This window comes from Eumetopias jubatus, unplaced genomic scaffold (genome assembly GCF_037043125.1).
Source record: "Eumetopias jubatus isolate StellerSeaLion01/CBP00866 unplaced genomic scaffold, mEumJub1_p1.0 scaffold_13, whole genome shotgun sequence".
NCBI lineage: Eukaryota > Metazoa > Chordata > Mammalia > Carnivora > Otariidae > Eumetopias > Eumetopias jubatus.
In genome coordinates, this window is record NW_028274819.1 from 5,155,936 (window position 1) to 5,169,627 (window position 13,692).

A 13,692-nucleotide genomic window follows, 5' to 3' on the forward strand; every position below is an offset into this window, starting at 1 on the left:
GGAGAGAGGGCCCTTCACCAACCTCTTCCTCCCTGGCTTGTTCTGGGTTCTTGGTCACTGGGGTTGGAGGAGACATGGCTACCAGCCCAGGGCACTTGGTCATTTCTTTCCTTAGTGGTCGCAAGAAAAAAAGGGTTTTATAGACCACAGATGCTAGTGTCCACCCAGGCCCAAGATGGTTTTAGAAGGGGCAAAGGCTCATTCTTGGCATCCTTCTCACTCTCCTGCAGATGCTCTGGAACCCCTGCCTCCTACTCCCTGCTCCACTGAGCTCACTCCCTGAGGCCACACCACCCACTCAGGCAGCCATCTTCCCTCCTCCCGGCCACATCTCCTGCTCGTCCACTGAATTCTACAGGACTGCATCCTCCTGGGGGCATCACGGGCCCCCACCCCAACCTGCCCCATGACCTCCTGGACCTCCTCATCCCTTCCCACCCCACGCCACCGCCACACCCGGGACTTGGTCATCCCCCAAGGTAATGAACCTCAGTTTTCTGACCACAGTCTCCTGGCCTGCTAGCCTTCCAGCATCCACTGCATCTCCGCTGTCCTGTCTCTTCCTGACCCTAGACCTCGGGCCCACCCTCCCTCCTGCAGCTTTTGTAGTTTCTGCTTCTGGGCACCTCGGGCCTGACTCCGCCTATCTGCTCACCCCACATCTGCACCTGGGTAGTCTGGAGAAAACTGCAGCCCAAAGCCTGTGCAGATACATGCCCTCCACACCCCCAGCTCCCCGCCTTCCCAGCAACCCTTCTGAGATGGATATTTGTCACCCATTCACTCACCCATCCACCACATTTATTGAGCACCTACTAAGTGCTGGCACAATACTCTGCATGAGGGAAACGTGGTGAGCATTTGCCAGGGGTGGGGTAGGGTGAGGGAAGAGACCATTAAATCACAGAAAACTGGGAGAGAAAGAGTCAGAGGTGGGGCCTGTACCCCTCATCGGGGTGGCTTCTTATCCCGAGAGCTGAGGGTGGGAAACACAGCCCCTGGGAGGAGCAGCGTGGGCAAAGTGGGGCGAGGGAGGGAAACTGGACATTTTTTTTATTTTTATTTTTATTTTTTTAAAGATTTATTTATTTATTTTGAGAGAGTGAGAATGAGAGAGAGAGTACATGAGAGGGGGGAGGGTTAGAGGGAGAAGCAGGCTCCTCGCTGAGCAGGGAGCCCGATGCGGGACTCGATCCCGGGACTCCAGGATCATGACCTGAGCCGAAGGCAGTCGCTTAACCAACTGAGCCACCCAGGGGCCCTGGACATTTTTTTTTTAATTGAGATATAATTGACTTATAATATTGTATAAGTTTCAGGTGTACAACATACTGATGTGACACATTTATGTTGCAACTTGATTGCCAACGTAGTGCTAGCTAACACCTCTGTCACATCTCAGAGTTATCATTTCCTCTAGCGGTGAGAATAATGGAGACCTAGGCTCTTAGCAGACTTGCTGTTTATCATACAGTTTGGTTGTCTGTAATCCCTGCACCGTGTCTTCCATTTCTAGGATTCATTTATCTTCCAGTTGCTGGTATGTACCTTTGAACAACGCCTCTCCCATGCCCCCAGCCCTGGGGCTGGTAGCCAGCATTCCACTCTGGCTTTTGGAGTCAGTTTTGATGCCATTTTTAGATTCCACCTAGAAGACACATCATACCATGCTTGTGTTTCTCCATCTGACATGTTTCCCTTAGCATCATATCTTTGGAGGTCCATCCGTGTTGTTGCAAATGGCAGAATTTCCTCTTTTTCCTTATAGCTGAAAGGCAGGTCATTGTATTTATGTGCACCACATTTCCTTTATCCACCAGCCGTGGGTGGACACTTAGGTTGTTTGCGTATCTTGGCAATTGTAAATAATACTGCAGTGGGGACCCCTGGGTGCCTCAATTGGTTGCGCGTCTGACTCTTGATTTTGGCTCAGGTCATGATCTCAGGGTTGTGGGATTGAGCCTCATGTGGGCTCCGCGCTCAGCAGGAAGTCGGCTTGGGATTCTCTCTCTCCCTCTCCCCCTCTGCCCCACCCCCCTCTAAAATAAATAAGTAAATAAAATCTTAAAAAAATAATACTGCAGTAACATGGGAGTGTAGATATATTTTTGATAACCCGTTTTCATTTCCTTTGGATATAAGGGATTGCTAGATCATATGGTAGTTCTGTTGTGAGTTTCGGAGGAACTCCAGACTATTCTCCAAAATGGCTGGACTAGTTTACCATTCCAACAGTGCACAGGAGTCCCTTTTCCTCTACATCCTCACCAACACTTGTTATTGCTTATCTTCTTGATTGATAGCCATTTTTACAGGTGTGGTTTTGATTTGTTTTTCTCTGATTAGTGGCACCTTTTCATAGATCTGTTGGCCATTGGGTTGTCTTCTTTGGAAAAAAATGTCTAGTTAATTCTTCCGCCCATTTTAAAATCAGAGTGTTTGTTTTTTTGCTGTTGAGTTGTATGAATTCTTTATAAATTTTGGAACCCCTTACCTGATATGTGGTTTACAAATATTCTCTCCCATTCTGTAGATTGCCTTTTATTTTAATGGTTTCTTTTGCAGTGCAGAAGCTTTTGAGTTTGAGGTAGTTCCACCTGTTGATTTTTTTTGTGTTGTTCATGCTTTTGGTGTTATATCTGAAGACTCTTTCCAAGACCAATGCCAAGGAGCTTCTCCCCTGTTTTCTTCTAGGAGTTTTATGGATTCAGGTCTTATGTTTAAGCCTTTGATCCATTTCCAATTAAATTTTGTGAGGGTATAAATGGGGGTCCAATTTCATTTTCCTGCGTGTGCTTATTTAGGTTTCCCAACACCATTTGTTGAAGAGTCTGACCTGGGAACTGTATATTTTTAAAAGCATCCGAGGTGTTTCCAACCAGGGTGATAGCCAGTGCCGGGGAGCCTCAGCTCCTGAAAGGCAAGAACTTCGCGGACTCGCTGCAGCCCAGACCCAGCGGGGAGGCTCTGGACCCGGAGGTCGGAGGTCGACCCACGGGAGTCCTCAGCCTCCCACCGCCCCTGCCAGAACTCCCACCTGTAGATGCCAAACTGAAACTGGAGGGCGCGCGGGCGGTGGGCACGGGCTGTCAAGTCCCGTGCCGTAGGAGTCCGCGGTGGGGCTACTATGGGGGCTCTTTGCTGACCTGCAAGCACGCCGCATGGGGCTGGAGGTGGGGCTAGGGATGACAGTGGTAGCACTGCGGGGACCCTATTATGGGCCTGGCCCTTGTCTAAGGCTCCGCATTCATTTAGTAATCCGGCAACAGCCCTGGGAAGCAGTGCTGAGTGAGAAAACAGGCACAGAGAGGTGAAGTGAGTTCCCAAAGTCGCAAAGCCAGCAAGCGGCTGCGTGAAGATTCGGACTCACATCTCAGGTCCCTGAGGCCGGGTCCCGGCGGCCCCGGGCCACGCGGCCACGCCCCCCACCCCCGCGCGCGCCCAGACGCCCTGGACACGCCCCTCGCCAAGGGGCGGCCCGCGGGGCGGGGCGGGGCGGGGCGGGGGCAGGTCCCGGCCGCCGGGAGGAAGTGCTCGGCGGGCTGCTCACACCCGGGGCGGCCGCCGCCAGTGCTCCGGCGGGGTCAGGCCATGGAGGCGGTGCCGCCGCTCTACCGGGTGGCGGGGACCGCGGGGCCGCAGGGAGATGAGGATCGGCTCGGGGTCCCCGACGGGCCCGGGGCTCCGGTGAGCGGGGACGGGGTCTGTGAGAGGGTGCGAGGACGCGGAGGGAGGGGGGCCTCCCCGGCGGGGGGTGCGAGGCAGCCCCCGGGGTGGGCCGTGGGGGGGGGGGGCCGCGGGGGGCCGGGCAGCGGGGACGGGGAGGTGGGGGGGCGGGGGAGAGGACCCGGGGCCTCCCGGGCGGGAGTGCGATGGCCCCTGCCCGGGTGCGAGCGCCGTGCATGCCCCGCAGCTGGACGAGCTGGTGGGCGCGTACCCCAACTACAACGAGGAGGAGGAAGAGCGCCGCTACTACCGCCGCAAGCGCCTCGGCGTGCTCAAGAACGTGCTGGCGGCCAGCGCGGGCGGCACGCTCACCTACGGCGTCTACCTGGGTAGGCGGCCCCGCGGGCTCCCGCGCCAGAAGCCCCGGCTCCCCGCCCCGGCCGCCCTTCCCAGCCCCGGTCAGGGAAGGAGAAACCTTAGGGGCCAGTTGGCCTCCCTTCCTCTTTCACTTCCCCAAAGGCCGCCTCGTAGCTGCAGCTGTGGCCCCACCACACGGAGGTGGGGTCCCCGTGCAGCGTTCCTGGTTCCCAGCCAGAGCCTTCGTGAGCGTGTGGGCAGGACTGGGCGCCCTGGGCAGGTGTGCGGCCTTCCAGATCTGGAGCGCTGCACGTGTGTGTGTGTGTGTGTGTGTGTGTGAGAGAGAGAGAGAGAGAGAGAGAGAGTGAGTGTGTGTGGGCGGGTGGTTTTGGATTCACTGGCTGTCAGGACTCTTGGCCCAGTCCGGGCAGCCCTCTCTGTCCTCAGGGGCATTGGAATCGGGGACTCCTTTGGCGACCGGAGCTCCCTTCAAGCTCGTGGCTAGCCCCCGTTGTGTCGCCGCCAGGGTTAGGCTGCCCCCGTCATGCCCTCCCTATTACCAGGCCTCCTGCAGATGCAGCTGATCCTGCACTACGACGAGACCTACCGCGAGGTGAAGTACGGCAACATGGGGCTGCCCGACATTGACAGCAAGATGCTGATGGGCATCAACGTGACGCCCATCGCCGCTTTGCTCTACACACCTGTGCTCATCAGGTGCGCTGCTGCTGTCCCCAGCAGGGCTGGGACGTCACCCAGATGTTGAAGGGGTGCAAGGGCTGTTGGCCCATGGTGTTCTTGGAGGCAGGGAGCTGGGGAGAGGCCTTGCCTCCCTGGAGGGGTGAGAGAGAAGGGGAGAACCTGGGTTTGGGGAAGGAAGCAGGAGCTTCACCGGAGGGCACATTTGACACAACAGAGATTCGCTCTGGCTCCTTCCCTCAGCTTGCCTCACGTGGCATTGATTGCTTTGTGCCCTCCTCCGTGGCCTGGAGCTACGGTGAGTGACCTTTGGTATCAGGGCTGTGGAATCTCTGGAGAGAATATGATAAGCCAACAAGGCCCAGGCACCAAGCCTGGCCTTACCGGCTGTGCTCAGCATTGAGGGACTTTCTCACTGAAAAGGCAGGACTGAGTGCCCCAGAGGGTTTACTCTGGACCCGAGCCTTGGAGGCGTCTGGTCCAGCCTCCTGGCCAGTGCAAAACTCCCCTCCACAAGCACCCTCCCCACCAGGAGGAAGGTCTCTGCTCAGATGAGACCCAGAGACTAGCAGACAAGTTAGATGGGTTTTAGTTTCTCTATCTTAAACCAAAAACCAAACAAACAAACCCTCCAAACCCCAAAAAACCCAAAACTCCTTTAACATAATTGTATAAACAACATTAGAATCACAACTAAAATCAGAAAAAAGAAAATCCTTCCGAAGCCCGCCAGTAAGTCATCTGTTTGTTGTCCCCCCAGCACAGATGGGTAACGTTTATGTCCTTGTCACAAGAGCATGTGCAACGTTCACTTTTACTTTCTTTCCTTTCACGACACACATCTTGGCCTGCTCCTCTGTCTTCACACTGAGGACTTTATGAGGGTAGCACCCTCTGCAGAGATGGGGGCACCTAACCATGCCTCAGAGTTGGACATTCAGCTCCCTCTCCTTTTTGCACATTCACTTTGTATTTGTACCTCTTTCCTCTTTTTTTAGAAAATATTTTATTTATTTATTTGAGAGAGAGAGAGAGAACATGAGCACGGGGAGAGAGAGAGGGAGAGGGAAAGGGAGAAGCAGACTCCCCACTAAGTGCCCAGTGGGACGCGGGTCTCGATCCCAGGACCCTGGGATCATGACCTGAGCTGAAGTCAGACGCTTAACTGACTGAGCCACCCAGGCGCCCCTAGCTCTTTCCTTCTTAAAAAAAAAACAAAAAACAAAAAAAACTGCAATGATAAATTTCTAGCAGTGGCCTTAGCAGAGTAGATGTATATGAAAGGTTTTATGGCTCTTTAGACATATCACTATTGATAATAACAGCTAACTCTTATTTTGTTTTCCATGTGCCGGGCACTTTGTAAATGCTACCTCATTTCCTACAATCCGAGGTAGGCGCTCTAATGGACATGGAGAAGCTGAGACATTCAGCAGCTTGCCCAGGTCCCACAGGCAGCACCTGGCAGTCTGAAAGTTTGAGTCCCCCACCCCAAGTTTGCTCCTTGCCCAAACTACTGGGCTAATTTTCTAAAGGGCTATGCCAGTCTGCATGACCATGGGCCATGTGCATCATTTTTTAAACCACAGCCTCACCAGCAATGAATGTTAGTATTTTTACTTTTTGCTTGTTTACTCCATCAAAATGTATAGTACATTTTTTGTGACTTGCTCTCCCCCAAATAGATCAGAGTAGGCTGCTTGTCTACTTATTTTACATGGCAAAATATGGATAATAAAAGAACCAGGGCCCCCTGTAATAGAAGAGAAAGTAATTGTATCGGAAAATTAGGGTCATTTGGCTTTGAGCTTCCTGGAAACCAAGGCAAAGAAAGGAACTAATGAGCACAAATACTCAAAACACCCCAAAGTTCCTGGTAGTGGTTTTTAGTTTGCCGAACATCCATGCCCTGAATGGACCCTTATCCGGTCACTGATCAGCCACCTTTAAACACAGTGTGACATTTCCTCGGAGTCAGCAAGGCTGTTGTCCTAGGAGCTAGTGGGGAAGAAACTTCCCGCATGAGCACAGTGGGACCTCAAGAGCAATGGGCAGGGAGGAAGAGATACTGGCCCTGTACCCGACCCTCCAGTTTGGGCTGTGTTCCTGGGCGCCCTGAAGTCACAGTACAGGAGATTGGATGGAGGAGGGGATAGGCCAGTCAGCCCAGAACACAAATGAGGGCTGGCTGTGCCCACAGACCACTGACTCATCACCCTCCCCCATGTCCTCCCTTCCTTGCGACAGCCCTGAGAAGCTGTGGTTTGGTCTCTGTGCCCACATTGAGCTGTGAAACTGAAGTGTGTAGACACAGGGCTCCCCTGAGACCACCAGCAAGGCCATATCTCTGCTACTCCATCTTAGAGCCCCTGACCCCAAGGCCAGGGATTGCTCCCCACCTCGTACCACCTCATGAGCTGGGACCTGGGGCTGGGGCCACCCTGGTTTCAGGCCGCCACAGCAGTCTGGGTAGGCTCGTGGTGCCAGCATCCCTCCCACTGCCCACAGGTTTTTTGGCACCAAGTGGATGATGTTCCTGGCTGTGGGCATCTATGCCCTCTTCGTCTCCACCAACTACTGGGAGCGCTACTACACACTCGTGCCCTCAGCCGTGGCCCTGGGCATGGCCATTGTGCCTCTATGGGCCTCCATGGGCAACTACATCACCAGGTGAGCCTGGTGGGCATCAGGGCGGGAGGCTGGAGACCTGGCTGAGTCTCTGCTGCAATGCCGACCTTAGTTGGGGGACCTTGGGCAGCGCTTTCTGCCTTTCGGGCTTCAGTTTCCCCATCCATGAGACATAGCCCATAGCCGTGAGTGCAGGAAGCAGAGACATCTGGTAGGGGTCGGACTGGGGGAAGCTTTCTCTCCTTTGTGGTCCAGGATGGCTCAGAAGTACTACGAGTACGCCCACTATAAGGAGCGGGATGAGCAGAGCCCCCAGCAACGCCCGCCACGGGGCTCCCACGCGCCGTATCTCCTGGTCTTCCAAGCAATCTTCTATAGCTTCTTCCATGTGAGTACCACCTACGGGGCCACTGGGGGAGGGTACTCCAGGCCCAGAACCCACACGCTGGAGCCCATCCCGGTGTGTTCATCCGTCTAGTCCCGCTGCCCTTTCTCGAGCCCAACCTCTGCTTATTTTATCTCTAGTGACCGAGACCTCATCCCCTCCCTGTGCGGGAGAAAGTCCTCCTGCCCAGGGCATTCCCTCCTGCCACGAGGCTGCCCCCCGAGGTGGGAGGGCTCCTGTTCTGCCAAGGCTGTGCCCAGACCCCTTCCAGATCATGCCTGTGCCCCCTGCCTGGTTCTGAGCCCAGCCCAAGCTGCCCTCCTGCCCACAGCTGAGCTTCGCTTGTGCCCAGCTGCCCATGATCTACTTCCTGAACCACTACCTGTATGACCTGAACCACACACTCTACAACGTGCAGAGCTGCGGTTAGTCCTCATGGGGTGGGGTCCCCAAGGCCTGCTCACCTCCCCCACTGAGTCCTCGAGCGGACACTGGGCTCTTGAGAGTGCCCAGAGAGGATGCCCTTGCCCACAGGTTCAGGGCTGAGAACCTAGTGGACAAGGCATAGGGCCCTGTAGGAGTATGCAGTTAGGACATCAGACCCAGCCTCATGGGGACAGGGTGCATCAGGGAAGACTGCCCGGAAGAGGTGCCGTCTGGGCTGAGGCTTCTGGGGGATATCTCCCAGGGCCACACATACCCTCAGAGCTCAGTCACTGCAGGGTGAACGTTTGGGGTTGGGGGGTGGACTGGCATCCCCACCGCCCCGTCCAGCCTCCAGGCACTAGAGCAGCAAGGGGGGGGGGGGGGAGGCGCTCCGCCCTTTGCTGCTTGTCCAGGCCCAGTGGCCCTCACCTCCAAACTGCTTCCCAAATGAACCCTGCCTTTGCAAGCACTGCCCTCGCCCACCACCTCTAACCCTCCCCTCCACCCGCCCACCTTGCTCCATTTCTTTGTGGTTGAGTTTACAGTGTGCTCCATTTCCCCATCCCCCACCCACCTCTCTCCAGGTACTAACAGCCAGGGCATCCTCATCGGCTTCAACAAGACCGTTCTGCGGACGTTACCACGGAGCGGAAACCTCATTGTGGTGGAGAGTGTGCTCATGGCGGTGGCCTTCCTGGCCATGCTGCTGGTGCGGCCCAGGATGGGGTGGCGCAGAGTCGATGAAGTCTGGGGACCGAGGCGGGGAGCAAGGGGTGCGATCTGGGCGCATTGCTGGCAGCCCGGGCAAGGTTATGGCTTGGAGTCCTGGTCTGAGCTGGGAGCCAGGGCTGAGTCCTGGGGAGGGGGCCTGAACCTAGTGGCCAGGCTAGAGGCTCGGGACTGAACCGGGAGTTGGAATCCCAGAGGCCAAGGGGAAGGGAACCAAGCCTGGTCCGGGGTGGAACTGAAGACAGGGTCCGAATTAAGGTGTTGGGGGGCCTGGGCGTGGCCTCCTCCCGGAGGCGGAGCTGGGAAGCCCGGCCGAGATCTGTGAGAGCGTCTGGGGGCGGGGCCGGGAGGCGGGACCCAGGGCTGTGGGTGTGCCCAGGGCGGGGCCTAGGGTGAGGGGGCCGGGCCACCCTGCCCCTCCCCCCCCCGCCCACCTGCTCAGCTCGTGGGTCCGCAGGTGCTGGGCCTGTGCGGCGCCGCCTACCGGCCCACTGAGGAGATCGACCTGCGCAGCGTGGGCTGGGGCAACATCTTCCAGCTGCCCTTCAAGCACGTGCGCGACTTCCGCCTGCGGCACCTCGTGCCCTTCTTTATCTACAGCGGCTTCGAGGTGCTCTTTGCCTGCACTGGTCTCGCCCTGGTAAGTACAGCCTGCGTAGCGTAAAATACAGGACTTGCGGTTAAATTTGTATTTGGGATAAAAGATGAATAGGTTTTGAATATATGTATAAGTATGTACAGGTGTGTCCCAGATAGTCGCCTCCCCCTTGCTTCTCTTTCCTGGCTTCCCCCACTCCTGTGCCTTAGGCAAATTATTTTCAGCTCTCTGGGCGTCAATTTCCTTACCTGTGAAGTGATGCCAACCGCGATGCCTACTCTCAGAGGTGTTACACCGCTGGGATGGGATAACACCCATAAAGCGTGAGGTTCCATGCGGGGTGCAGCCTTGGTATCTGGGGACACTGTCCAAGCCTCTTCTCCTGTCTGTGCCCTCAGAACCCTCCCATGAACCTTAGAGGGAGTTAGCCCTCAGGTGGCCCAGAGAGGACCGCTAACACTCACCCTTGTCCCCCCCCCGCAGGGCTATGGTGTGTGCTCAGTGGGGCTCGAACGCCTGGCCTATATCCTCGTGGCTTACAGCCTGGGCGCCTCGGCCTCCTCGGTCCTGGGCCTCCTGGGGCTGTGGCTGCCACGTGCGGTGCCCCTGGTGGCTGGGGCCGGCCTGCACCTGCTCCTCACTCTCGGCCTCTTTTTCTGGGCCCCCGCGCCCCGGGTCCTGCAACACATTTGGATCCTCCACGTAGCAGCTGTCCTCTGGGGTGTGGGCAGTGCCCTCAATAAGACCGGGCTCAGCAGTGAGTATAGCCGTGGGCGCTGGGATGGCAGGGGACCCTGCGGCTACCTTGGGGTGGTGGGGGAGGAGCACAGACATCCCAGGGACAGACATGGGATCCCATGGCTACCCTGGGGGTCCGTTATGGTGGAGGTAGATACTCACCGACTAAGCCACCCTGGTGCCCCCCTATAGGGCCTTTAATGGGAAAGAGCTGGGAGCAGGCATGAAGCCCCAACAGTAGTCTGCAGAGTGGCAGGGTGCACGTCCTGAGGCTGGGCTGCTGGGGCAGGGGCATTGGGAAGTAGAGCCCTGTTTGCAGAAAGGAGGGGGTGGGTCAGAGTTCAGCAGTGTGATGCTTCTGCCCACAGGTGGGCATATGCCAGTGACACACAGCTGGTACACGCAGGTGCAGCTCTTTGGGTCTTCCTCATCGGCGTCTGTTCTGAGGGGCCAGTGCTGTTAACAGTTTTGAAAATCACCCCTGGAGGTGTGATGTGGTGGAGGGCAGGGGCTGGCTCAGGAGACCCCATCAGAACCCCCATCGGAGAGTCAGTCGTCTGTACTTGTCATCGGGCACGGAGCCCCACACGCCGGGCTACACTCTCTTTGCTGCTCTTCAGAGGCAGCCAGCTCTGGGTAGCATCCAGCCTGGGTAGCTCAGGTCCACAACAAGTCTGGACTTGGGCCTGGACCTGGCATCCCCTTCTACCTGCCCAGTTCTGCTTCCTGCCCCCTCCTTGTGAACCCTGGGGGCTCCCTGTCCCTTCCCAGCAGCCCCAAGAGGTATAGTCACACTGCAAGGCCTTAGGGCAAGGATGTTAATGTCCCAAGTGGCCGGTGAGGGTGCAATTTGCCAGGTGCTGTGTGGGCTTTGCATTACAACCTCAGAACACAACATATAATACATGTCATCTCATTTTACAGGCAGGAAAACTGGCCATGGAGTTAACTTACCCTGAGTCAACCCTAGAGCCAACATTTGAATCCTCATCTCCGTACTAATTCTCTGCACTTTACGGTCCTGAGAGTAAAATCTGTGTCTCTGGACTCCCTGTCCACTCTTTCTTCCCGCCCCAGGGAGGATTCCTTGAGAAATAGTTCAGACCTCCCAACTTCAGGTCTGATTTGCAGAAAGCTTGTTGCTGCAAGCAGTTTGCCCTCCCTGAGCCCTGGCTGAGGAGAAACAGCCTCTGAAGGCCTGGCATTATGCCCCTGCGGCCCGAGAGAGGACAGGAGATGAGTGCACATAGAGCTTTCCACTCTTGAGGCTGCACATGTTTTCTAGAGAGAGCCCCAACTGTACCCCCGCAGCTAGGTTCCTGTTCCTGCCTCTGCTCAGCTCCCCAGGCCGCATAACAACCAGGGTTTCTACCAGGGGGCAGGCCAGGACCTGTTCACAAGGGCTTTCTAGGCATGCCAAGGCCAAGGGCTGAGACTAGCCCAATGCTGGGCCTAGGGCGAGGGTGCCAGGTGGGAGATCAGCCCCTCTGGGCCCAGGATGACGCCTCTCCCCTTCCTGCCCTGTCCTGCCCACCTGCAGCACTCTTGGGAATCTTATATGAAGACAAAGAAAGGCAAGACTTCATTTTCACCATCTACCACTGGTGGCAGGCCGTGGCCATCTTCGCTGTGTACCTGGGCTCAAGCCTGCCCATGAAGGTGAGCCTGGTGGGAGGAGGCTCTCGGAGGGGTTAGGCACCCCACCTGCCAGCCCCTAGGTCACAGATACTTTCTGAGAGCCCACCGTAGCCTCACAGCCCCGGAAGGGTACCACTCCCTGAGGGCTGGGTCCTAGGTCAAGCCCACTGAGTGGCCCCAAACCCAGGACCTGCTTACGGTCTCACTGCCCACGGTCCTCAGTTTACCCATTCCCTGAAGGGGTTCAAGTTTTCTCTTTCCTGGTGGGTGCCTCCCAGCCACCTTGCAGGTCGTTTGATGACCTGTTCACCAGATGTCAGCTCTGAGCTGTCCCTTCCTGGCCAGCAGGGAGCAGGCTTCCTCATTCTCTGCTTCCACCTACTGGTGGGTCAGTCTAGCAGGTCCCCACCAACATTTGAAAAAACGAAATGGAAGAGAGCAGGGAATATGGTGCTTATATGTGTGTATGTACTGTTATGATGGGGAATTCTATTTGGCTGTGGGTTACGGTCAAAATCCTCGGAGAGGCATTTCTTATGGTCCCTGCGTGTCAGGGACACAGTGGTCTTAGCCCCAGTGAAGGGCGGAGCTGGGCTTTGAGCCTTACCGGTGGGAGGGTGCGGAGGGTGCGGAGGGTGCTGAGCTGTCGGGACAGAAGAGGAACTGCGCGGGGAGATGCGGGACGCGAGTGGGCCTATCCGCCAGGGGCCGGCCCGGAAAGGCGCGGGCTCGGTGGCCCCCGGGTCCCCTGCATCCCGGTCTGTGCCCGCAGGCCAAGCTGGTGGTGCTCCTGCTGACTCTGGTGGCGGCCGCGGCCTCGTACCTGTGGATGGAGCAGAAGCTGCAGCGGGGCGCGGTCCCGCGCCAGCCCCGCATCCCGCGGCCGCAGCACAAGGTGCGCGGCTACCGCTACCTGGAGGAGGACAACTCCGACGAGAGCGACGCGGAGGGCGAGCGCGGCGGCGGCGGCGGCGGCCCGGCGGACGGCGTGGAGGAGGAGGCGCCGCCCGCGGGGCCCCGGCCCGGCCCCGAGCCAGCCGGCCCCTGCCGCCGGCCCTGCCCCTACGAACAGGCCCTGGGAGGCGACGGGCCCGAGGAGCAGTGAGGGGCCCAGCCTACTCGCCGGCCTCGGTTTACCTTGTCTCGGGGTGGGGGTGAGGGGGAGGTTGTGACTGCGCCATCTCCAGGAAGGACCTTCTCCCCGGAACGCAGGTTCCAGAACGTCCCACGGGAGCGGCCCCGTGGCCCCTCCTACGCGGTGTGGAGCTTTAAGACCCCTGGGCCCGGCCGAGGGTTGGAGACACAGCACAGCTGACTCTCCCCCGCTCCGGGGCCGCTCTCCACGACCCCTGCCCAGGTCGGAGAGGGGACGGAGGTCCTCCAGCCGCAGCGCCCCCCCCCCCCCCCGGTCCCGCCCCAGCGCACCTCTCCGCTCGGGCCTCGGCAGGGTGTGTCGCGCGCTTTGCACATCTTATCCCCGCGGTCCGTCAAGAGGCACGACTTTTTTTTATAAAAAATGAGAAATAAAGAGGTTTTGTATTATCCCGACTGGGAAGTGTCAGTCTGTGGGGGTAAGGAGCGCCCCGGATGTGTGCCCGCTTGACCTGCTGGGCCACTGATTTCGGACCCCTGGACCCCCGCTGAGGGGGAGGATCCCCTAGGCCCCGCCCACCGGGCTGCCCTCCCTCCTGGAAGCCCCGCCCCCACCCACCCCACCCCTGCTTGTTTTTGCCAGTGCCACCCCCATCCACCCGGGACACAAGCGCCTGGGTTGGCCTGCAGGGGCCGCAGCAGAGAGTGTGAGGGGGCTGCCTGTTCGATATTCCTT

The 13,692-nt window shown here is 57.7% G+C and overlaps 1 protein-coding gene across 2 annotated transcripts; it reads left to right on the forward strand.

Moving 5' to 3' along the window:
* The first annotated feature begins 3,527 nt into the window (after positions 1–3,527).
* Positions 3,528–13,406, forward strand: UNC93B1 (unc-93B1 regulator of TLR signaling). 2 transcript variants are annotated; one of them, XM_028118105.2, is made up of 11 exons: positions 3,528–3,687; positions 3,914–4,055; positions 4,587–4,740; positions 7,231–7,392; positions 7,606–7,738; positions 8,067–8,160; positions 8,746–8,870; positions 9,348–9,530; positions 9,972–10,245; positions 11,767–11,885; positions 12,637–13,406. In XM_028118105.2, the coding sequence occupies exons 1-11, from the start codon at positions 3,592–3,594 to the stop codon at positions 12,967–12,969; spliced, it is 1,815 nt and encodes a 604-aa protein (XP_027973906.1). In that variant the 5' UTR covers positions 3,528–3,591; the 3' UTR covers positions 12,970–13,406. The 2 variants fall into 2 exon arrangements, with proteins under 2 accessions (XP_027973906.1, XP_027973907.1); XM_028118106.2 differs by having other exon boundaries at positions 3,535–3,687; positions 4,598–4,740.
* Positions 13,407–13,692: the final 286 nt, after the last annotated feature.